The 23,775-nt window shown below is 41.8% G+C and overlaps 1 protein-coding gene across 1 annotated transcript in view; it reads left to right on the top strand.

Annotated features, from left to right (window-relative positions):
* The window catches only part of MSRB3 (methionine sulfoxide reductase B3), a gene marked incomplete at its 5' end in the record, with an annotated part of 85,454 nt that overhangs the window by 43,982 nt on the left and 17,697 nt on the right, over nucleotides 1-23,775 (top strand). The window contains 1 exon segment of the mRNA XM_084268625.1: nucleotides 2,434-2,462. Coding sequence (XP_084124751.1) covers nucleotides 2,434-2,462 — 29 coding nt within the window.

Genomic DNA, 23,775 nt, shown 5'->3' with positions numbered 1-23,775 from the left:
TTCATTATCTTCCTTTTTTCTGTCTCTCTAACAATTTCTGTAACACTGTGTTCTAAATTTTGCACTGTTTTCCCAAGGTGACATGGTGACCATAACGCAGGTGACCCTCCTCCTCTCCATGGCTCCCAGCACTGTCTCCCATGTTGTGTTTTCTTTCATAGCTGTTCTGCTGTTGCCAGGCAGAGCTCTATAGTTCCATTAATTTGTCGCTCTGTATCAGTTTCTTGTCCAGCAATTTATGACTGTTTGGAGCTGTGTGCCCAGTCACCCTTGTGACCCTCCTCTCTGCCATCCTGGCCCCTGGGCCAGTTTGTAATGCCGGAGGTTGCAGTGCATACATCCATACTGAGCCAAGCAAGCTGAGAACTGGGTTCTTTGACCAAGAATCTTTGATCAAGAATCTTTGACCAAGTATCCAGAACTTAGGCAGCGAGAAGTTGATTCTGCGGATAAACAGATGCTGAGAGTAAGATTTGTGTGTTGTCTCTGACAGTGTAAGTAGTGGGGTGTTGCTGACACAGCAATAAGCAAGAGAGAACCATCTAGACAGCTATACTGCAGCTTGAGGAGACTATTGTAAATAAAACACAAGGAAGTGGCTTTACCTGGAATGCAGTGGAATTCCCCCCAGCTACCAGCAGGCGCCTTTTGCAGGGTAGGGGCCTTATTTTGCTGGGTGCAAATACCAAGTGAAGCACACTGCCAGACAGGAGTGTGGGTTGGTGCCCCAGGCAGCTATTGGTGCTGGTATTTTTGAAGACATCAGTGACATACTTTCTTTGTTCGCTGCTTTTGGTGATACTTCTTAAAGTACCAAACAGGAAGATAAGTTATGGGTTTTTTTCCTTCCATCTTGTCAGTATCTGAGAGCTCTACTTAAGACACAGAAGATGGCGAGCACTGAGGGAAGGTGGGGAAGGAATGGGAAGGGAGAAAGGAGTTGTTTCCTTTCTGATGGCTTCAACTGTAGCTAATGTGTGAACACGTTCCTTTCTTATGTCATGATTGATTTGCTGTTTGGTTGCTGTAGCACAGACCGTTGGTAAGGGATTACAATGCCAATTATATAAAATATACAGAGTATTTGTACAGTACATCTACACCTACCTGCGTGTACAAGCTTATCAAACAAACAGAGAAAATAAATCTGCAATTAGTTCTTGAGCTTCGGTTATTTATTTTTGAAAAAAGAAGGTCTGCAACTTCCCAAAATGCATCCCCTCCCTGATGCAATGTAAAAGGATCCAACATTGTACTTCCTTCTTAGAATTACCAGAGAAATGCATTTTGCTGCCAACGTAACATCCTTTAACAGGTCTCCTGCTGGTCAGACCTCATGTCCTGCTGTGACAGCCATGACCATGTGTACCACTGATTGTTAGCAGGCAATATAAATCTGATTGGAACATGCCCGTTAATTGGTTTGAGAGCTCGATATAGACAATGCTGTCTTATAGCAGATTGTGTAGATAGGCCTAGTCATAGGGTTAATTCTGCTTGACAGCACATCAGCAGCATCTTGAGAGTAATTACCCAACTTAAGTTTTCCCACAGTTGAATTGAGATCTTCAAAGGCTTCTACATTTACAAGTATTATTAACCTATATCTGAAACATGATGTTCCCACAAGGGCTAATTTTTTTGTCCTTTTATTAAATATACAGGTTATAGGGTTCATTTGCTAAGTGCTAAGCCCTCAGAAGAAAACACTACTTGTTAGAGAAAAATCTGCAGTGCACGACCAAAGCTAATGGTGCATAATGCACACATCATTGTCTTTTTGCAGACTTTAAAACAAGTTAAAATTTAGGTCTGGCTCCTTTCGTCTCTCCCTTTCCCCCCTCCTCCCCCCCCTCCCCCACTTTCCACTTTTAAGAAAATCAAACCACTTATTCCTATGTGCAGCGTAAGTAAATTGAAGACACACACAAACAAAACCCTCCTAGGATGTTGTACAATTAAGTGCAGATCGTTGGATACAATACATATGACATTAATGAAACGGTATCTGCTTCAAAAATAGATTGGAAACATTCATGAATAAATTAAATCCTCTTAATGACTTTTCAGAAATGAAAATGAATGAAACCAATATTTATTTCATAGGAACAACTGTGTGCTGTGATTCACATCCTATAATTTAATCCTGTTTTAAATTTATATTCTATTTTCTGCATTCATTTTGTGATTTGTCTTTTAAAATACCTTCTTTATAACTCAACACTGTAAAAAAACCCCAGCATATTAAAGGTAATAGTTACGACTTGGGTTCAGATGCCCTTGAAAGCATTAAATACTAGTGTGTAGAGGTAGACAGTCTTGTTAAAGATTATATTAGCTGGGGGCTGGGGGGTGTGTGAAGCAGTCTGACAAATGACTTTTACGGCATAAAGCAGTTCTTGTAACTTACGATCTTTTTATTTTCTTTTGCAGGTCAGAAACAAAGTTTGACTCCAATTCAGGTATGTTTAGATTTACAGTGTTTTGCTGAATGTACACTATTCAGGTTAATCTCAAAAGAGTAGTTTATCAGTTCAAGTTCAGTTTAGTTTTAAACAAACTGGGGTAGGTCAGTCTTAAAAAGGATCTTCATTTCTCACCCTCTGAAAACAGCATTATTACTGTGAAACATTTGCTTGCTTTCCTTTCATTAGTCCTGTCTCTTTACATTTTCCCAAAAGATGATCAGGAAGATGTATCTTGCGACAGGCTTTAATTGATCCAGAAAAATTATACTGCAAATAAATGATAATGCAGACTTAAAGCAAATGGAGGAGTGAAGTTTGAGAATGATCACTGCTTTAGAGGAGAATGTTTTTCTTCCTGGTGGACAAAGACATTTCATGGGAATGTGAAGTCAGTGCAGCCTATCTGTCAGGAAACAGATGATTTGTCATCAAATTTTCGTGACAGATGCATGTACACAACGCATGCCAGACCAGTCTGTAGCGCTCGCTTTAGGAGGTTTACCAAAAGGCAGTCTCTCTCAAGTTGTCTTTTTAAAGAATTTTAATGTGTCGTAGGGATTGGGAGGGAAGTGAAGGTCAGTCTAACAGGTTAATGTGTATCTAACAAGACAAAAAACACAGGACAGCAAACAGGGGAACAGTTGGGGAAAAAAACAGAGATCCTAATACCAGACTGTTATTTATTCACTTAGCTATTCCTGGATGTTCCTTAAAGTTAAACAATAGTAAATTAAGAATAGGCCGTTGTCCTGAAACTAGCTGAAATGCCCGTTGCCTAAAAAGGTCATTCAAAATACACATTTTTTTAAAGATTAGAAGACTGTTTTAAGCAGAAGACCTGATATGACTACAGCTATTTTGTATTTAGACCAAGGTTGTCTTCTGTATGGTTTTCTTAATGCAGCAATTATAATTGCTTATAACATTATGAATGTTACAATATATATTATAGGAACATAGAATGCTGGAATAGTTTGGGTTAGAAGGAACCTCAAAGACCATCTAGTCCCAACCCCCTGCCATGGGCAGGGACACACTCCGTTAGACCAGGCTGCCCAAAGCCCCATCCAGCCTGGCCCTGAACACTGCCAGGGAGGGGGCAGCCACAGCTTCTCTGGGCAAGCTGTTAATCAGAGTACTTATGAAGTAGCATGGTTCTTTCTATCCTGGTGACAATGTGATTTGGGTCTGCAATGTGAGGTATTACATTGCTTTTTCTTTCAACATTAGATTTTATCTTTTGAAATCTATGGAAGTTAAATCTACAGCAGGAAGCATTTACACAGCCAATTCCTCCATCTTCTATACTTGAGTCATCTTGCCTACATTATGATTTTAGTCTGTGAGTTTGAGGCTACTTGATTTAAATGCTGTTTGAATGAAATCTGTGCTAAGATTGCTTCGTGGATCTTGACAAAACAGCTTTACGTGGGGGCATAGCTTCCCACATTGTCTGCCACTCTCCCCATTCTTTTAGTAAATTTACCAAAACTGGGGTGTGGAGCAGAATGTCAAATGCCTCACTTTTCTGTTGAGGGGAGAATGCCCTCTGCAGAACTTTGATCTGCTTGGTGAATTAAACTACAGTTCTCTGTCTTTCTCTTTTGAAGCAGCTCTCCTGTTAGTTCAGTAGTCTGCACGCTGCACCCTTGGCTGGGAAGGCAGGGGTATGGTGTTTCCTAGGGAGCACGGGGCAGTAGCCATGTCATAGCTATGCCAAACGCCTGCTCAGTAGGTGTCACCAGGTCTCTGTGACTGGGCTCTGCAGAGTGAGCAGGAGCTTTTGAATGTCTACTCTTCATCTGTACAGGCTTGCTTTCCTTGAGCTTGGGTCTGTGTTCTGGGCACAGTTTGTCTTTATTTCTTACACAGGGGTGCCAGGAAGCCCTGTTGCCCCAAGACCAGAGGACAAGAGGTGTTCTACCTGCACTGCTCTTTGAAGGCACTCCTTAGGCACTAGTCTTACAAGACCAGAGCCTTGTGAACACCTGATGCAGTTTGATCTCCCTGAAAGCACAGAGCACACAGAGTTGGAAGTAAAGACCATTTACAGGAGACCACACAAAAATACCTAAGTGAGCAGTAAAACACTCAAGATCTTCTCTGTCTCCACTTTTTTTTTCTGCACCTAAATTGTCTCTAGATGCACACCAGAATTCCCTGCAACGGGTGATTAACAGTATTTTGCTGAGTGTCAACAGCAGCGGGTACCATGGCCATCAAAGTACTGTGTATACCATCAGGGATACAGTAGAAGAAGTCTGGAGCTAAGGATTTTCTTAAATTTACTCCTCCTTTTTCTGCAGAGCCTTGCTTTCATTTTCTGCTCGTGATCCCTTCCCCCTAAATCCCTGGGGAAGTCTTTGGTTGGAATAGTTTCAGGCTTTCCTGTCATGGGACCCTGGCCGGCCCCAAGGTGTTTAAGGCTCCTCACCTGGTGATCCTTTGTGGATTGCCAAAGTGTGTGGCTGGACTCCTCGTCTCATTTTGTGCCCCAAATGCTGTACTTGAAACTGAGAATTACTGAGGTTTAACACCTTGGTCTCATCAGTGCTGCCTCTTTCAACACAGGTGTCAGGTAACAACCAAGAGTAGATGTTAAAAGATAGTAGAAAGAAGACCCCAATAGATTAAACACACAATTAAAATGGTATTTAACAAAAAAAAAAAGAAATCACAAAAGCTCTATAACCTCAAAGCACATTTCATGGCCAGCAACACCAGAGCTGAAAAAAACCCTTGTCTTTGTGAAAAGCACAGCAGCCTTCCCTTTCTAAGGACAGTACTCAGTTCTTCCACCAAGAACCTTTTCTTGATAGTCAGATCATATAAGCATTTAGAGTTTCTCTCTTGTTCTCAGTATGTGAGAGCAGAGAAGTGGAGATACTGAGTTCAAGTCAACGTTTATCACCCAAATAAAACATCACCAGTTTTGCTTCCCCACCAAAGAGTTTGCCATCCCTTTCCAAAACCAGCCAATGCACCAGACCTCCTGCTGCCTCCGAGTTGAACAGGAGGGTGTAGGCAGGGAATGAGAGGCAGAGAGGCATCCTCATGAAAAGATCTTTCTCTGGTGTGTGTGGGGGTGTGTGCGGTGCCCCACGCAGCACCACGTTCTGCACAACCTGCGCCTTTGAGGGGTGTGAATGCAGCGCTGGTTTTAAGAGGGCTGCTGCTGCTGTTTGGCAGCGATGGTTCTGTGTTTCTGCGGCCCTGGGTTCCTCAGAGACACCTTACGGTGTCTTCACGTCCTTCAGTTCCTTTTGAATTCCCCAGACTGTGATTCCCATAAGTCAACCAATTATCCCGCAAACTGGAACAAACATGCTTTGTTCTCATTTATCTCATGTTACTCAACACAGTTAAAGTGTTGAACGTGAGAATGGGGTAATTCTATTCCAGAATTAATACTTTCTTCCAGGGACCTGTTCTGCAACCTGTTGTGTGCTTTAAATTAACCCTAATGGTGATTCCAGTTAACTTGCAAGTCTAGATGTGCCCTTGTTAAGCATTTATCTATGCTTATTGTACTTGTATTGCCTAGAAATATGTGTGAAGTATTGAAGAATTAAAATAAGTCTTTCTGAAGCAAGTACAAAGTCTGGAATACAGCTTTAAAAGTGCTCAGTAAGCTCACTGTAAATGTAACCCTGGAAATGTTGTTCAACACTGAAATATTAGGCAAACATTGTCAAAAGAAGATGAATTTGAACTTGAGCATTAACTTAAAAGAAGGCTGTAAAATTCCTATAGTGATGATCGGGATTTATCATATAAATAGCTATAACATCTGTAGGGGGACACACATTCTTCATACCATGACTAACAGTTCCATCTGAAAAACTTCTTTTTCTCTGCTGATTCTTTATTAAGTCTATAGCTGGCAGAATTTCTGTCTCAGAGACCATGGGGTTAGCTTCATGCTGTTAGAAGATCTTATGAAATGAAACAATTTTGCTTTCCTGTCATAATATGATGAATTTCACTGGTGCTGAAAATAGATTTTTTCCAAAAAAGTACTTGAAAGTGAAAGAGGTTGTAGGAAAAAATATTTTTTCCCCTCAAAATTTGTTAAGGAACAAAGCAAACCACAAAACCCACAGATGAAAAATTTTATTCTAATTATTAGTGTTATGGTAGTGCCTAAAATGCTTGTTGTGCTCCATGCTTGATTCACAAGCTTTAGAATTTAAGAATGGAAGAATTAAATTGGAATAATCAATTAATGAAAGATATTTTTAATTTAGAGAAAAACAGGTCTTTGTGACTCTGTTCCATAAAAGGAAGAATTTCTAGGTCTCCAAAGCTGTCATTGAACACTGTTAATCCCTCTTTAGTCACAGGAAAATAAGCATAGGAAATGCAAACTGTCTCAGCATGCCCACCAGGGAATGGTAATGGTGAGTTTCCTACTGCCTGCTGGGAGGGCTGGAGTTTTCTTGGGGAATCTCCTCTAATGTTCGGTGTATCCTGCATGTCACTGTAGAGGTGAGCCACGTGATAGTCAAGTGACAGTGTTGGCAGCGAAATCGTGAAGGGGAAGAAATTTGAGGGCTTTTCTGTGTGAAAAAAGAAAAGACACATCTCCAGACAATACATGTGGCCTCCAGCAGAGTCTCTTTTATATATACGTGTCACTCAGACAGTGGGATGGAGGAAGTCAGAGAGCATGGGCTGCAATAAAGTGACAGTTGTGGAAGCACCATACTGTGGAAACACATCTGTGCTCTGGCAGAGGAGAGAGCAGTGCCCAAGGGCGCACGGAGCCCTCAGCTGTGTTCATCCTTCGCTGTTGCCAGCCTCTGGCTTCTCCCAAAGAGAGAAAGGCATCTCCAAAACTACTCTTCTGTCTCCCTGCTTGATCACACTGTGTGTCTAATGCAGATTGAATGACATGTGGAGACCACCGATGTGATTTTATATCGCAGTTTGTGTTGCTTCTTTGGGAACATTCCGATTAGTGCCAGGAATGAAGCTGTAATAGCTGCCCGTGCAGCTAGGGGCTGTCCTGAGGGACAGATACACACCAGCTTTTGTTGGATCCCTGCCGCCCCAGCAGGCAAACACAAAGCGAGTCAGGGAGCCCCCGACGGTTCCTGGAATTTCCTTTACTGCCTTGTCTGGACTCGCAGTGTCAGCCAGTGACTCTGCAGGTCATTTCTCCTCTCTGCACATGGCTTTTTCCACCAGCATGAGTGTATCCCCGTGTCTTCAGCACCGCACAATGCTGCCGCCCCTCTACCACCATCAAAGCCCCCATCCTTTCCTTTCTTTCCTCCTGAATTCACTCCTGTCCTTCCGTTAATGTGGCCCCTATGATGTACTAACTTGCTGGGCTACATGATTCAGCACAGGTGCTAGGGAACAGTTGAAGAAAATTATAAGGTTGGGGATGGGCAGATGTTTTCCTCTCATAAATTCCTCTTGGCTACACTGCCAGATGTTCAGCAACAGACCTTCCAAACTCATGCTATCAGCCCTGATATCCCCTGGCCTGTCATCAGTCCCATTGTATGAAAGTCCTCAGTATTAAGAGCACAGAGAACTCTTCCTCTGAGCAAGAAAAAAATGAAAAACAGAAGGTATCTTGTAAGTTAGCATCTCTTACTTGCTACCAGGGAAACCCAAAAGAAACTTAATTCACCTGAAACCTTAGGTCCCTGAAGCAGCAGGGCACTTAAGTAATATCATCCATGGATGATTTGGATCACAGATCTAACTACAGATCAACAAATCAATTCCTGAATTTTGTGGATGCCAGCTTGTTCGTACGAGCTGTGATAGAGTGGTTAGTAATTTCTAGTTCGCAAGGCTAAATAGTTTCAGGAACAGGGAAGGGAAGTGACATTTGGTGTTTAGAAAGACATCATATTGACAAGCCCATCAGTCACCCTACAACCAGAGTACCAGGGTATTTGATTAAAAACCACAAAAATATTACTTGCAGAGTCTGTAACAGGGAAAAGTGGCAAAATCAGCCAAGATAATGAAGAATGGGCATACTCCAGAGCTTTTTCGGTGGGGCAAATGACCTTTCCAGAGCCTCTTCCAACTACGAGGAAATACTTGCTTCTCTTTGGCCACCACCAGCACATGATTCTTGAAGGGGTGCGTGAGCTGGCACAGAGATGGTGGGAGACAGCAACTACATCCACAGAACAGCAGCTCAGATCTCACTTGTCGTTACTTGTCAGTGCTATTTTGTTCTTGGCATTAACAGCTCTGCAGGCAGATTGTTAGGGATGCAGTGGCTGGAGACCATGGTCTGTTATATTTGTTCAGCAGCGAGATGAGCATTTAGATCCAGATGCAAACTGAACCATCTGTTGAATGTTTTCAGGGCCATACTGCAACGTGAGCTGGATGGAGTATGTGCCTGTAACAGCGCTGACCAGCAGTAACTGATCATTGCTCTACTGCAGTATCTCTCGTAAAGGATGGCAAAAGTTGGTTAAAGTATTTCAACATGTTGAACAGCATTTTGCTTTGTGGAGGGCTGATCAAAAATGCTGAGAGCATGCAAGCAAGCTTGCTTACCTAGGGCGTTTGAAGAAGGCAGTCGGCTGCCAAAGGACTCCAGATGTATGACTTTCCTAATTCTAATGCTTGCTTTGCAGTTTTTCACGTCTTTTTCTCCCACTTTCTCTGTTCATCTGAATTGTATCTGAGCTTGACTATTCCTTGCTATCATTGGCATGATCCTTCTCAGCTGCCAACGTATTTTAACAGGGAGTCTGTTCATTTCCATAAGCTAGATCCATGAATCTACCAATGGAGGCCAGCAGCCTTGATAGGATTCACAACAGCCTTATTTCTTGTCATTACCATTTGGGGGGGGTGGGGAGGGAAGGGAGGGAGGTGGATAATATATTCCTCCCTCCAAAAAAGTCCTGTTTGTGTTCTCATTAGTAGGGCAGCTACTTAAAGATGCCCTACCCTTGTGAGCTAGCACACATGCTCACCGTACTGCTCCAGCCCAAAGCGCTGCCTGTCGGTGTGTGGTACGAGCTCCACACGGAAGGGCCTTGCTCGTGGGGCCAGGAATATAATATCAACAAAGACAAATGCAGTTTTCTATTTTTGTCTTACATATACTTCAGTCATCACTGCTGCTTCTTTCTTGTCTTGCTCTGAGGGTCTTGCTGAGAAGGGTTTTGCAATGTATTCGAACCGGTCCTGTAATGAAAATATTTAGATGTAGGTTTTCCATTTTATAATCATTAATGTAAGCAAATTCATCAGATTTATTTAGGAGAAGTTTGTTACCCTTCTTTCTAAGTACTAGAGACAAATTTTCTAGTTTTTATTTCATTGTAAATAGCTAAAAAAGGCTGTCTTTAAGAAACAGTTTGGAAAAAGTAGTCTGAGAGGACATGAATAATATATAAAACATGGGTTTATTACATGGAATTGGAAACTACGGTACTCACTTAAATTATAAACTATAAAGTGGGTTGGCTGAGGACTTTTTTATTCTCCCAAAAGTATAGCTGCTTCTAACAGTTTTGGTCTATTGGGGAGCTCGTCTGGTGTTTGTCAGCATATTGCTCTTTCAAGGTACCAACACTGAGCAGCACAATGTCTTTGCTGTTCTGGGGGGCTGGATTTCTTAAATACAGAAATACTGTGATTCTTGCTTAGGCCTGCTCATCATTGTTCAGTTTTTTACTGAGCAAAGCTACCTACTTACTTTTCAGGAGCTACTTGCATTGCAATCTTGTTCAGTGGACAAACTAGCAGATTTTTCACAGAATCACAAGGTTGGAAAAGACCTTTAAGATCATCAAGTCCAACCATTCCCGTCCTATGCTAAACCATATCCCTAAGTACCTCATCGACCCTTTTTAAAACACATTTTTTGGTGATACTCTTGAATTATCCTACATTTACAAACTTGGTAGAGTTCTGCTGTTCCTTTTAAATGAAAATTCAACCCTATTGCAGAATAACTGTGATAATTGACTTTGCCATAGTCCCATGTAATTAGCCAAAAGTGGTGTATGTGCACAAGAAGCCACAAGAATGGACAAGCAGGGAGTTTTCTGGTCGCATCTGTGGCTCACTCAGGTGGGTATGTAGCTCCAGTGCAACTTACCCACCCCACGTACAGCCCAAGTCAGTTGTATTGTTTCATTGTTTTACTAGTTCTCTAGTTGTTTAACCCATGGAATGGGGGGTTGGAGGGAAGTGCCTGTCTGCTTTGTAAGTTGGAAGCTGAAATACAATTAATTTCTAAGTAAGTGGAGCATTAGGGCAGGTACAGACTTCTGCAGAGGTTTTGAAGAATGGCAACGCAGGATACTGTTTAGCTCACTGCATGATGCCAGGAAACAGGAATTCTGTATAGTACAGGAATACTTCAGTACTACCTTCTGGTGGAGAAGCTATCATCATCCATCTGGGTGTGTAGAGGTAGCTGGGATGTGCAGGTTTGCACATAATTTCTTTCACAGAATCACGGACTGGTTTGGGTTGAAAGGAACCTTAAAGATCATCTGGTTCCAACCCCCCTACCAGATTTGGATGACTGCTTCATGTTTTCAATGTTCTATGGACACCTGCCAGTTCTGTGCCCTGTTTCACCATGTCTGACAGCTCTATGACCTTGGTACCTACTATCTATGCATTTTTCCCTCCTGTCCATTGTCTGTCTAGTTTGTTTATATTGCAAGACTTTTCAGGGAAAGAGCTGTCTCTTGCTATTGAGCATGTCCAAGACCTAGTACAGTGGAAACACTTTCTCAGTTGAGATCACCTCCTAGGTCCACCATAAATCAAATAATGGGTGGCCATTACATAGTGTCTCCTTTTAGACTTTTAGACTTAGCAAATGAAGTTCTGTTAGAAAGAGTCTCTGGAAAGCAATATAAGAGGCAGCATGGCAAATGTATTCAAATGTACTAAGAGTCTTTCACTCTGCCTACACAGTCACCTGTACCATAAAAGGTGTGCCACAGGGATCTCAGTTCTGTGCAGAAGAAATACAGTTCATGCAAATGGGCATCCCAGGTCCAGAATCTCTCATCTAGTTGAACTAGGAGATTTCTGCAGCAGGATGCATGGCTGTGGCCATAGAGAAAGATCTGAGTTTGTTTTGTTAAAGTCCAATACATAATGGCAGCAGAGTTTAAATGTAAATACAATCTGAGGGCTTAGGCATATAAGACATAAAATACTTATGGAATATAAAATTTCTGAAAGCTATTGAAGACTATTATTCCTATCAGTGATATGGGTCTAAGAAAGCAGCTTTTTACCTGTTTGTTATGGGATCATTCACCCATGCATTAACTTCTGGAAACACAAAGAAAGAAAATCACAAAAAAACCCAACCCAAAACCCCACTTTTTTTTTTTTTTTTTTTTTTTTTTTGCAAATGTGAGTGATACTTACCACAGCAGGGCCTGGATGATGTTAAACATTCTGGTCAATGCCAGAATCAGTTTGATTCTTGCAGGATTCTGAGCAGTCTGATCTTTTCTGCAGGCCAGGAGAGTTGAAGATGCCCCACACCTGCCATCCATCAGTTCTATGGTGTTTTCCATTATGGTGGAAAAAATACTGATTTGGAAGGAAAAGGAAGGTGAAATCAGAAAGACAGTGCCATGTTCTCAGGACAAATTGTTTTTCCCTCCTTAATAAATTAATCTCTTTTTAAGCTGTATCTCCCTCCCAACATGCCTCAATTTCCTCTGAATCAGTAAATTCCTTGCTTATTCTAGAAATCCATGTTGAGTCTCCACCCTTCAAGAAAGTTCACAAAAAGATTTAAAGTACTTCCATTCCCTTTTCATTCATTCCCACTCACCTGAAATTTCCTCTTGCTCTCTTTTTTGGTGACTAACAAAATTGTCATCTTTTATTTGACTAAGGCTGTGTTGGGAAATTGAATGCTGGCTCAGTAGTTCCTAAACCCTTCTTTGGCTGGAGCACTGCACCAATTGTCCTATGAAAAGGCATCCCTTGTTCCTCATAGCACTTTTTATTCTGCTTCTTTGAAAACAGACAGTGTCAAAGGAGGAGAGGGCAGAGTGCAAGGTGGCAAGAATAGTGGCCTTTGTGAGATACTAAAATCCAGCTCTTACTGGGCTTCTTGTGGAGGAGGGAAGTTCTGCTCATATGATGTCCCACTGAATCAGAGGAAGATGATGAAAAAAGTGGCACGGCAGCTGAGGAGTGTTCCCACTTTTTCATTGACTGAATCTAGCAGCTGCTTCATGTTGGCTTTCCAGTTGCACAGTAAAACCAAACCTAACCTAACAACCCAACTCCTTGCTTTTGGCTGAGGAAGAATAATCAGTAAGGATGCTTTCTTTCAGCCACCCTGGCTCTCCCTTCCCACCCTGGGAGGAGTCCACAGCTTCAATAAGGACAGCAACAACGTAAGATGCAATAGCATCACTTCAGTTGTGACAATCTGGAGGTGCTTGGCACAGCTGTGACCTGAATTGAGAAAAATCTAGAGTTGTAATGTAAAACCACTGGGACAAGCAGCACACTGCCAGCCTCATCATGGGACGGAGGAGAGGGTAAGGCCTTGGCATTGAGTGGGTGCCCTGCCTTAGCCCCCACACCCTGCATGTCAGGTGGCTGCTCTGACCTCAGTAGCTTATCTATGGGACAGTCTGCAGCCAAACACCAGGCAAAGAGGACTACTGAGGTGTTTTTTGCCTGTGTCCCTTGATTAATTTAACAGGACAGGATGGTTATGGTCAACGTGTCCACTCTTTCCCTCATCATTTTCTCACTACCCTAATGTGCATTTTCCTGTTCCAGTTTTTGGCAGTGTCTCAGTAAGCTCAGTATCTTCTGTGGTTGAGTGCATGTCACCCAAAATTGCACATCTTCTGTTTTGATTTACATGGTTTATGGGGTTATAACTTTGAATAAGAAGGAGGTGCAAGCTGGTTTTGTTTCTTCCCCCTGGATTTGTCAAAAATAAAAAAAGCCCTTAACATCTTTTTGGTACAAGATGATGAGAATGTTATTGTACAGTATTAGTTGAAACTGGAGCAAATCTGTTATTTGAAAAAAAAATTATCTGTTTCATGTCATTAGACTGTACAAACTAGCCAAGTGATAATTATTAACGACAGAAGATTCAGTAAAGATTAAAATAGTTCCTGTTTTTCTTTCATTGATGTAGCACTGTAAGTTTATGACCAGTAAGAAACCATACAAAAGGTCTGTCAGCTTTTACTATTTCACATTTTAGTCTCTTATCAAAACTGATTTCGGGTTTTGTGGTACTAAAAGTAAAGGGAAGAATGCAAGCTGCTTTTAATCAAACTGGAATGTTCAGTGATCACCATCAAAATCTTTACAGCGTTGATCTGAGTATGGAGCAAAGAACATTAATTTGTCTTTTGTTGACTTAATTTAGTGGCAACCGCAGCCTTTAAGATGTAATGGCAGACAAGTCTGTGTCATACCACTGCAACTGCCACTGTACATGCGAACACCCATCTGCTTAGGATTAAGTCTTAAGTCAAAACACCAATGAAGTCTAATGCTGCCCGTTTAAGTCAGGCTCAATTTGCACTGAACTTCGTGCGAGTAAGGACAGCACGGTCAGCTCTTAAGCCAGGCAACCGTGCTTGAAGTTACAAGGGCTGAAAGTATTTCTGCAGGGAAAGGACTGCATCTCTGTGTGGTTCCATCCGGAGCCTTAGCAACCTTGTTTTCCCATGGGGGCTGAGTTACCATTCTCTAGTGTGTGGTATAACATTGTCATGCCCAGCTATTGTTCTTTACAGAGGAAGTGGTCCCAGCCTCTTCATCAGCCATGGTCCAGAAGTCTGAACAAACTCAGATTGTACATACCTCTCCAAACACTGTGTCTATCAAGATCACAAAATCCATATTTGCAGTGTTTGGTTGTTCTGAATAGGCCCTGGAGCATCTAATTTAGCATTGGTCTTTGCTCCTCTTTACTAGCTGTAGCAATGGAGGTGCTTTGCTTATTTGCATAACACCCTTCTTGGGTTATCTCTGCATCTAGCTTTCACACAATCCCTGTGTGTCTGTGGAGAAACCGTAGCATTTCATTTGGAGGGATAGGAGTGGGATCATCTTGCCTAATTGTAACTCTCCACCTTAACACAGCCCTCTGAGCTTCATCCAGAGTCAGTTGGAAGAGATAAACATCCTCAGAGGGGTTCATCCCTTCTGCTGGAGAACTCACTCTGGGGATGCACTGAATCACCCATCAGAGTTCCCACCAACTTTGGAGTTTGACACGTTAAATCAGGAGAGATTCTCTCTCTCTGGAATGGATGTGCAGAGGGCTGGGAAGAGCGGCTGTGCTCCCCAAGTTACTTTCTACAGCTGCCACTGTGGAGGCATAATGGAAAAACATCATAAATTGGAGAGCTACACAATTACTCCCAGGTTCTTCTGCTGGGTGTCCCTAAATGACCTGTACACAGACCTTGGGTGCAGCATATTTATGGGAACGACATTATTTTGCTTCTGTTTCTCCTTGCATGAATTTTAATTTCCCTTTACTTTTCTTACCTTTCTTAAAAAAACCCAAACAAGGCACATCTGATCACGTGTCTCCAGTTATCGTTACGCCAGAGAACTGCAGCAAATTTAACCTCTTTCCCTTGAATTCTGAGTAAGAATTGTCAGATGTGGAAAAGCTGACAAAATGTGATCTGTAAATAGATCGTTCACCGCTGTTTATCCATTCATGGGCAGGAAGAGAAACGTGTAACTGAAAGAGAGATGGCCTAAGGGTAATGAGGATCAATCAAAACTGTTGTACTAAATTTAGCTTCAGTCAGGGCCCAAATATTAAGCTGGTCTTTGGCATGTTTCAGAAAGCATGTGAAATTCTCCCAAAGCATACCAGGCATGAGGTTTTGCTGATTTTATGTCACTCTTCTTCAGCTTTTAGAAAATCAAAGTCTTTTAGCCCATGTTAACCATTCTAATCAAGTTAAGGACACCTGACACAATAAATGCAGATGCAAAAGCTGAAAGGTGTACTTTTAAAACACTGAAATCTGGAAACAGAAGCGTTCTGTTTCTGCCTCTTACTTTTCGAGGAGGTGGTCATGAGAACAGATCCCCCCGTTTGTATGTTCATTAAAAAAAGTGTTTACCCATAAGATTTATGATTTTGAAAGTGTTCATATGCTCACTTCTATACTATTATCTCCCCTATGTAAATGATTTTTTTCCCTGCCACACTGTATTTAAGGGATTTAAACAGAGTCCCAGGAATATGGAGTCACAGAGGGGTGGGATTTGGAACGTCAATTGTCAATGCTGATGGAGTATCTGGAAACTGATTAAAACATATTTAGGTTGAAGAGTGGTGGAAAAAATGTGCTTGTGAATAAAAAATCTGCTGCATAAAATACCGTGTTGAAGGCATTAGGGCTCTGGAAACAAGTTTAAAAGGCAAGAGGGGAAGATATAGCATTTCACTGAAATTTCACCCCTCCCTGCTTTCAAGGACAGTAAGAAATCCCTGATTGAAAGACTCCTGTTGGAGCTGGGCTGTAGGTCATGAGTTAGTGTTTAACTGTGGCAAATTGAAGTACCAATAGCAACTGGGTAGTTGCTTATGCAGTTAACTGGCTTTGCTGAAGAAGAGAATTATAGGAGCTCTCTCTTCAATTTGTTTAAAGTTTTCTTTACTTTCTGCATATTTAAGACTCTTCCCTTGCCCCGCAATGGTGGCAGGTCTTGGGTATACCTGGATCTGCATCATTATGGCAGCATGATTAAACAGGGCTGCATTTTACTGTTGGAGAACAGCATGATGTGGAAACCTTTGCCAGCAGCTGCTTTCACTCCTTCAGATCCAGGCATCACAGTATAGACCATATAAAAAGTAAGTCCCACTCCTACAAAACCCAGAGAAATGCACATAGCAGAACTGTAATCTTAACTCCCTTGCTCTAGTCTCTGTAAAAGTAATTTCTCTAACGATCTATCAGTGTAAGTTTTCATGTTTTCCTTTGCTTTCTCACACAAGGAAGGTCTGTGCCCAAAGGACCTCTCCTGGTCTGGACGCATGAGACTCCCCAGTGGGACGTGCTCTCTCCTGGGCTCCTGTTTCTGTGGAGGAGGGAGGGAGTACCTCCCCACCTCCCCACCTCCTGTGAAGATTATGCAGAAGTCCAAGCTTGAGGCTCATGCCATCATTTATTTAGGGTGCCTGCTGGTATGCTACCCAGAATGGCAAGGCAACTTGGCTGTATCTGGGTGGGAATGGGGACACAACTTCATTAAAATGCCCATCCTTAACGGGATCTGATCGTCCTGCATCAGATCAAGAAAGTGGTAGACTGTTCAGAGACTCTGTCCATCCCTCTCCATTCTACCCTTCTTCCCACAGTGAAAGGGGTTATTGGGAAACTTCAGAAGCTGAAACTCATGAGATTTCCACTGGCACTTTGCCTCTGAGAATGTTTTTACTTATCTACAAATGATTGAGCTTTAATGAGTTTCTCATCATTTGTGCAAGCAGTAAGGGTATATTTATTTCGTTCCTCTGACAATAGTTCTTGTATATTTTTAAATGTTCATTAAACTGCATTGGCTACTGCCAGGCTTAAACCTTGCACAGATGGAGGTGGGCAGTAACATTAAAATGCCTAAGTAATCAGATGCATTGCAGCCTGCAGTTCTGCTTTAGCATTTGGATAGGAGTGTTGCTTCATATTTAAAAACATAAAAGTGCTCTCTTAAAGAAGCTGAAAGACGGTGTTCTTCAGATTCATAAAGATTAATAAATGCAGACCATTCAGTGTCATCTTCAGGGCAACGTAAAAATTAAGATTATCTAAGTTATGCAGACATTCTACCTTCAATTGAGACTATTTACAGAAGCTTCCCACCCATATCTCATTAGTACAGTGTTACGGTTTATTTGTGCAAGGCTGTTTTAAAACTAATGAATGATGGGGAATTAGAGAGTTACAGCAGTGATAGCAGGTATTTAAAAAAGATTCAAAACAAGAACAAGGAATGCTGTGCTTTTGGGAAACAAACTGATACTTGCTGAAGCCCATGCACATATTTAAATGATCTAATAAAGATCAATGGAGGTAAAAAATAAGAAAAATAGTCTTACGGGATTGGCATAGGAAAGGAGATTGTCCAACACAGGGACAGCAGAGAGATAAGCTAGTGTAAAGCTGCAAATAAAATTATTGTTTGCCTTGCTCACCCAGTCTACATATTTGGAGGGATGTATAGCCTTTGCTATGCATTCTTACTGAAGAAAGGGGTAAAATGTTCAAGTAGAGGTGGCTAAAGATAGTCCAGAGGCTGGGGTAGCCGCAGTTAGAACCATGGGAACAATGAGGGGTTTTTTTATTTGAGGACCAAACTTATATATGGAAGTCAGGTTTGGGGACTTGTGTGTCCAGGGAAGTTTGCTTTAAGCTGGCAAGCAGAAATAAAAGATTGTGGGTTTTTCAATGTATTGAATTGGGGCATGGTGTCTACCCCTCAGATGTTTTAATGTAAATTGATACTGGAGAGGAAACATTTTGAAGGCTTGAGCTATATGCTTTCAGCATGAAGAGTGGAAGACAGTCGACCGATTTGAATTTTGCCCAAATTCTCCAATTTTCCTAGTCTCTTGACCCTTAGAGACTGCTGTTTAAGGCAGATGTATTATTTAGAAACTGGAATTATTCCTAAACTTGCCAGCAACTCAAAGCTCAGGCCCCGTTTAATTGGATGGTTAATTACTGGTGCCAACAGGTTGGTTTCCGAGATTGCACAATCAGCCTGTCGGTGACAGCCTTTCTGTGCCGTGCTGCCCTGGTACAATGGAGCCGAGCCCCTCTGTGACCCCTGGGAATGCAGACAATAGAGATGATCAGTCGTTGCACACAGCTTTCCAAGGGGCAATCACTTTGTTTCAGGTCTTTCTAGGAAACTACTCATGGTTTTGGAAGTATTTGAAAACTTAGCAGTTCTTAAGGTGTAGATTAAAATACGGGTTACTTGGAGTAACGGTGTGACACGAGCATCACACCCATTATGTCAGTGCTGGACAATGAAGTGCAGCAGTTAAACACTGAAAGCTTTGCTACCTGCTTTGAGTACACAAGAGTAGGGATTCTTCTTCCTACCCCCTCCTCCTGCCCCCTGAAAAATACACCAAATCAATGGGATGATGCCTTGTGCAAATGAAACACCATCGTGTTTCATGTCAAAGCGTACAACTGTTTTAACCTGGTGGAAGGTCAGGCTCTGAAAGCAATGTCAGATACGGCCTGTACTGAAAATCTGCAGGTCATTAAGCTGCCTGCAAGGGAGGGAAGTAGGTTTTTAAGGTCCGTTCTGGAATGTGGGTCGGAGGTCCTCGGGTCTTCTAGTTCTTGCTCGAAAGCCAGAAGCTGCAGGGCTTGTTTGGGTTTTCTGTGAGATGCTTTATAGACTGTTGCTTGTGGCATGGGAACCATGTCATTTTTCAGAGGCTGATTGTGCTGTTGGCACCGTTTTCTTCCCGCAGAGATTTGGACTGATTTGGACCTCTTTAGTTGTTTTATAGGAAGGAATCCTGTTGATAACACCTGGAGTGATACAAATACAGCGCAAGCATTTAAATCCACGGGTACACCTCAGCTTCCCAGGGAGCCGGGGGGAAGTCAGGGAGTGTGTGGAGATTTTTCTGGACTGACTGCAAACCGTTCGTTGTTCAGGGTACAAGATGCCCTTTAAATTTCATCAGAGGTTTCAGCTTAGAACAGAAAGCAGACCTTTTCTACCAAGGCTAAGAGCGCTCTGCAGCCAGAATGTGTGTTATTTTGGTTGCAATCTGATGATCACCTCAAGGGTAGAGAGGGAAACCCCAGCAACCTCTAGCATTCCAGCCCTTCCCCATCCCTGCAACTTCCATTGTTGCGGTGCCTCTAAATCCGCTTTGCCTGCTCAGGACTTAAGTAAACAGACATTGTACTTGGGGGGGAGTTATGCATCATTTAAAAAAAGGATTGAGTTTGTTGAATAGAGTTGGATCAGTACTGGGATAGTTTGGTGTCAGAGGTTAGATTTCATTATAACCGAGACAGGGTTGGGAACTGACATACTGTAGCTTTTCTTGAGGGATCTAATTTTTTTTAAGTGCTCACAGCATCCTTAGAGAATGAAAAGTACAGTATGTTTCAGTCCTTTTTCCTGGAAAGTGCATCCTCTGCTACCTGCTCTCTGAGAAAAGATTACAGCCAGGATAATAACCCAGGTAATTTCCTCCAAATTCTAAATGTGCATACCTTGCCTTTTGTAATGCTGAGACAGAAGGGATCTTTGGAACAGAGGGATTACAGGCTTATTTGAATTATAAAGGCACTGACCTCAGGCAGCCTTTTAGTCAAACCTGTTCATGTCTTCAATTTATAATCATGTTTGTGTGATATTGGTGCAAAGACATAGTGTGATTATCTATCGGGGATATCACACTAAGTCATTCTTACACCCCTTGCCCTGTATTCCTCCAGTAGTTTTTTAACATCTAAGTTAACTGATGCTCACTAGCCAGGAAAAAAAGAGAATAATTTTTTGCTGATTCAGTGAATTGAACTTTCTCCCCAGAAAGGGGTAAACACCAGAGCCTCATTCACTAGAGGATGGTGAGGAAGCAGCAGGACCAAGAAAACTGAGACTGGGGGCAGGAAAGGGGTGGGAAGCTGGTGGATTGTTTAAACCATCTTACGATGCCTTCCCCCAAGTCTGCTTTGCTACAGCTTCTCCCCTCTGCATACAAAACATTAGAAGCTGATGAGAACAGAAGCCTCCCATGCATCTTCCGTGGAACCTCCTGACCAGCAGGTCAGAAGGGTTGAGTTGGTCGTTGGTGAAAGGGAGGCACCCCTATGAAAAGGTTTGTTTCCAGCAAATAAGTGTTTCATCTTTCTTTTGTTTAAAAAACTGCCTTTATGGGAGTTTTCCTACTGAGCCCTTGTCGAGATTTCGATTTTTCACCTTCTCCGGTGAAAGTCTCTGTAAGACTTCCCTCATACAGCGAACAAGAAACTCATCTTTCAAACCTTTTAACGAAATCTCAGTACAGCTCCTTCCAAAATGCCGTCTACTGAAGGCTACAGTTGCTTGGCTTCGTGCTCCCGGGCACACGCTGCCCGAGAGGAAGCTCAGACACTCAGGTCACTGCCTTTTTGAGCGAAAAAGAAAAGAAATTCCTGTAGGGTAAGGAAAAACTAATGAAAAGAAGAAAGTGGAAAGGCTGAAAATGAGAAGTTGGACACACAGGGTGTAAAAAGCATTAAATCAGATTGAAATCTAGTTAAAATCTCCACTTGCAGCTACTTTCCAACTCCGCTATTCTTGCTTACTGCCAGTTGGTGTGGGCTGCCTTTCTGCTAGCTAAGTTCTGTTTCATTAGCAATTCTTCTGCCAGTCAAGCCTGACATACCTGTATCTCCCCACTTGCTGCATCCCAGGGCTCTCTCAGCAGAAGTTTTGGCAGCAAGCAGCCAAATAAGCAACTGGGTGTATGAGGTGTGAATTGTCTTTGCTTCAGTAAATTCGGCATACCTTGCAAAGTCAGCCCCTGCTATTTGCTCGAGGCTTCAGCAGAGTTTACTTCTCAAGTAAATATTAGAGTGAAATGAGGTACAGCGCTGTCTTTGAGTGCAGAGCATTATTTTACACCTCGTTAGGTCTATTTTTCCTACAAATACGGCGGTGGCAATTGGACAAGTAAAAGACGGATGGGATGAACAAAAGCGGTGCTCCTTTCCTGAGCACCATAAATCCGTTCTGTAAATGTGGCATAAAAAGAAAGAAAAGAAGAGGAAACAAAAAAAAAAGACCCCGAACCACATGGCAGAAGTGGTTCCTCCTAAGGAAAACCTGCAGTACAGCAGTTTGTACAAGTTTCTGCACCTCTCTATTTAACGTTTCAGACCTTCCTTCCCCTTGACATTAAAAGGATCATTTGTCTGTGGGCAGCTAATTTGCTGGTTTGCTCAGATTTCCTGAAGGAAATATGCAAAATAGCATCATTATGGCTGGATTCTTTTTCTGCTTTTGAAAAGTTAAGTTTTTATAAAAATTGAGAACAACTCAATCTTGTTACTTATCAGTGTCTTTATTAATCTTTCTTAAGTAACATCATTTACCCTTGGTTTGGGCCCCACTGGTCCCAGCACAAGCTTATGCTGCACCAATTATGATGAGGGAAGTGTCCCGGGCATGTGTCTAAGATGCCCTGTGAGAATAAATTGTGTAGGGGAGGAAACTTAACCTTACACACAGCTCCACACAAGCCACTGACCTCTTGTCCAGAAGATTTAAGAGTATTACAGTAACTGAGAGTATCAAGATTCCTTTTTTTAGGGGTATCATGTAGCGAACAGCTCAAGTGATATCTCCCCTGGCTACCTGCATCACCCCTCTGGCATCAGCTTCATGTGAGTAAACCAGCACAAGAAAGGAGCCACTAAATGTGAGCTGTTCCATGTACAAATGTGCACAGCTTGCATAGATGCATCAATAATGTAGATTTAGTGATGCTGAATTTTGACCTAATAATGACAATGCCATGACTTTTGAATATTCTTGTTTGGGTTTTTTTCTGGTAGAAGCAGCTTTGTGGTGTTGCCCCTTCATACCCCGTTTTTCTTGCTTGCAAGAGTAAGATTCAGCTGTTGATACAGGATTCTAAAAGGCTTTGGGGTAACGGAGTGAATTAAACATTCCTCTTCCAGCTGCTGCTGTTCACAACACTTTTGACAGTTAAAATACATCACACATTCTCTTGTCTGTTTAATATAAACAATTAGTATTTTAAGTGGAGTCCAGAATCAACCCCAAATAGGAGGATCCAGACAGGCAGTTCAGATAGGAAACTAAGCAGTGTCCTGAATTTATATAAAAGTGGTTTGCAGTCACTTCAGTCTATGCCTGACATACTGTCTACCGCAGCACATTACACTGTGCCAGTGGCTTTCATTTTTCATCTCAAAATTCTTCTAGCACAACTTCTTATCTGAAATTTTTAATACAAAGAAGACATCCAATATGCAACAGTACACTTACAAAAAAAAAATCATAATTAAAGTATTTTCTTTTTAATATATTGAATTATTGTGCATAATGAAACATTTTAATTAACCCAAGACCAGTTCTGGAGGAAACCTTGTTTAAAGAGGGTTTTCTTCTTCTGTTGGTTTTGGGCTTTTTTTTCCTTCCATTCTGGAATGAAGACATTTGAAATCACAACACTCAATGAAACAAACAAATTCTGACTTGTCTATACAGAAACTTAATTTTAGTATAGAAGCAACACTGTGAGAACAGTAGCAATATTAGTAGTTTTAGGAATTCTAACAGGATTTCTCCAAAATGCAGTTTGCTAAAATTTATTTCCTAAATAAAGAAATTTGTGATAAAGAGGTTATAAACTGAAAAAGCTCCTCACTCCTTATAAAAGGCATCCAAGCTGCAATTCTATGTGTATGAAAACACCTTCTTTTTGGGTCTAGACAGTGCCTGGCTGCATAATGTAGAGGAGGTAGCATTCTGTACAATACTGCTTCGCACAGCTGGTACCTGAAGTCAAGGCCCTTGTAGATGTGGGGACCTTGGAAACTGCTCTGACAACTTTTCCACATTAAAAGCTAAGCCTGTGCCACAGTGCAAAGCTGGACCGGGACTAGCTGGACCATTTAGGATTGAAGCCTCTCTCTTGCTACCAGCGTGGGTAAAATACCTAGTAGGAAGTATTTAGCCTCACTTCTGCATGCCAGGAAGGAGGAAGCTAAATTTTAGGTTACAAACTTTGCATCGAGGACTGTTTTTCCCTGTATTCCTTTGTGGTGATTAGCAGCTTGATCATACCATGGCATGTGGGGTCTACAGCAGGGCAAATAACGAACCATAGATAAATGACTAACCAACTTTGCGAAAGGAAGCCAGGCAATTATTTTAAATTGAGACTTTGTCTAAAATTAAATAGTCCCCTCAGACCCACATGGCAGCTTCTGAGGCCATCAACTGGGTTTGCACCTTTAAAGGAAAAAAAGGAGCAGGGCACAGGGAGTAAAAATGAAAACAGCTTCAGGTTGTTCAATTTCCTGTTTGTTTAAATTTGTCCTTCCTGACATGCAGATTCATCACACTCCTTTACTGGTGACTACTTCATTAGATTACTTTAGTTAGGTATTCCGAGGGATTTTTATCTTCTGACTCATAAAATTCTTGTATTCCCCTAATAATTTCCTGTGTCTGACTGGAATTTTATGTCTTTGTAGTTTTAGCTGTGCTCCTTGAAGAAGCTGCTTTCTAAATGACTGTGCTTTTGAGGTCTTCAAAT

Source organism: Gallinula chloropus, assembly GCF_964237585.1.
Source record: "Gallinula chloropus genome assembly, chromosome: 1".
NCBI lineage: Eukaryota > Metazoa > Chordata > Aves > Gruiformes > Rallidae > Gallinula > Gallinula chloropus.
Note: the sequence above shows the minus strand (reverse complement) of the source record. Positions and strands in the feature narration are given on the sequence as shown.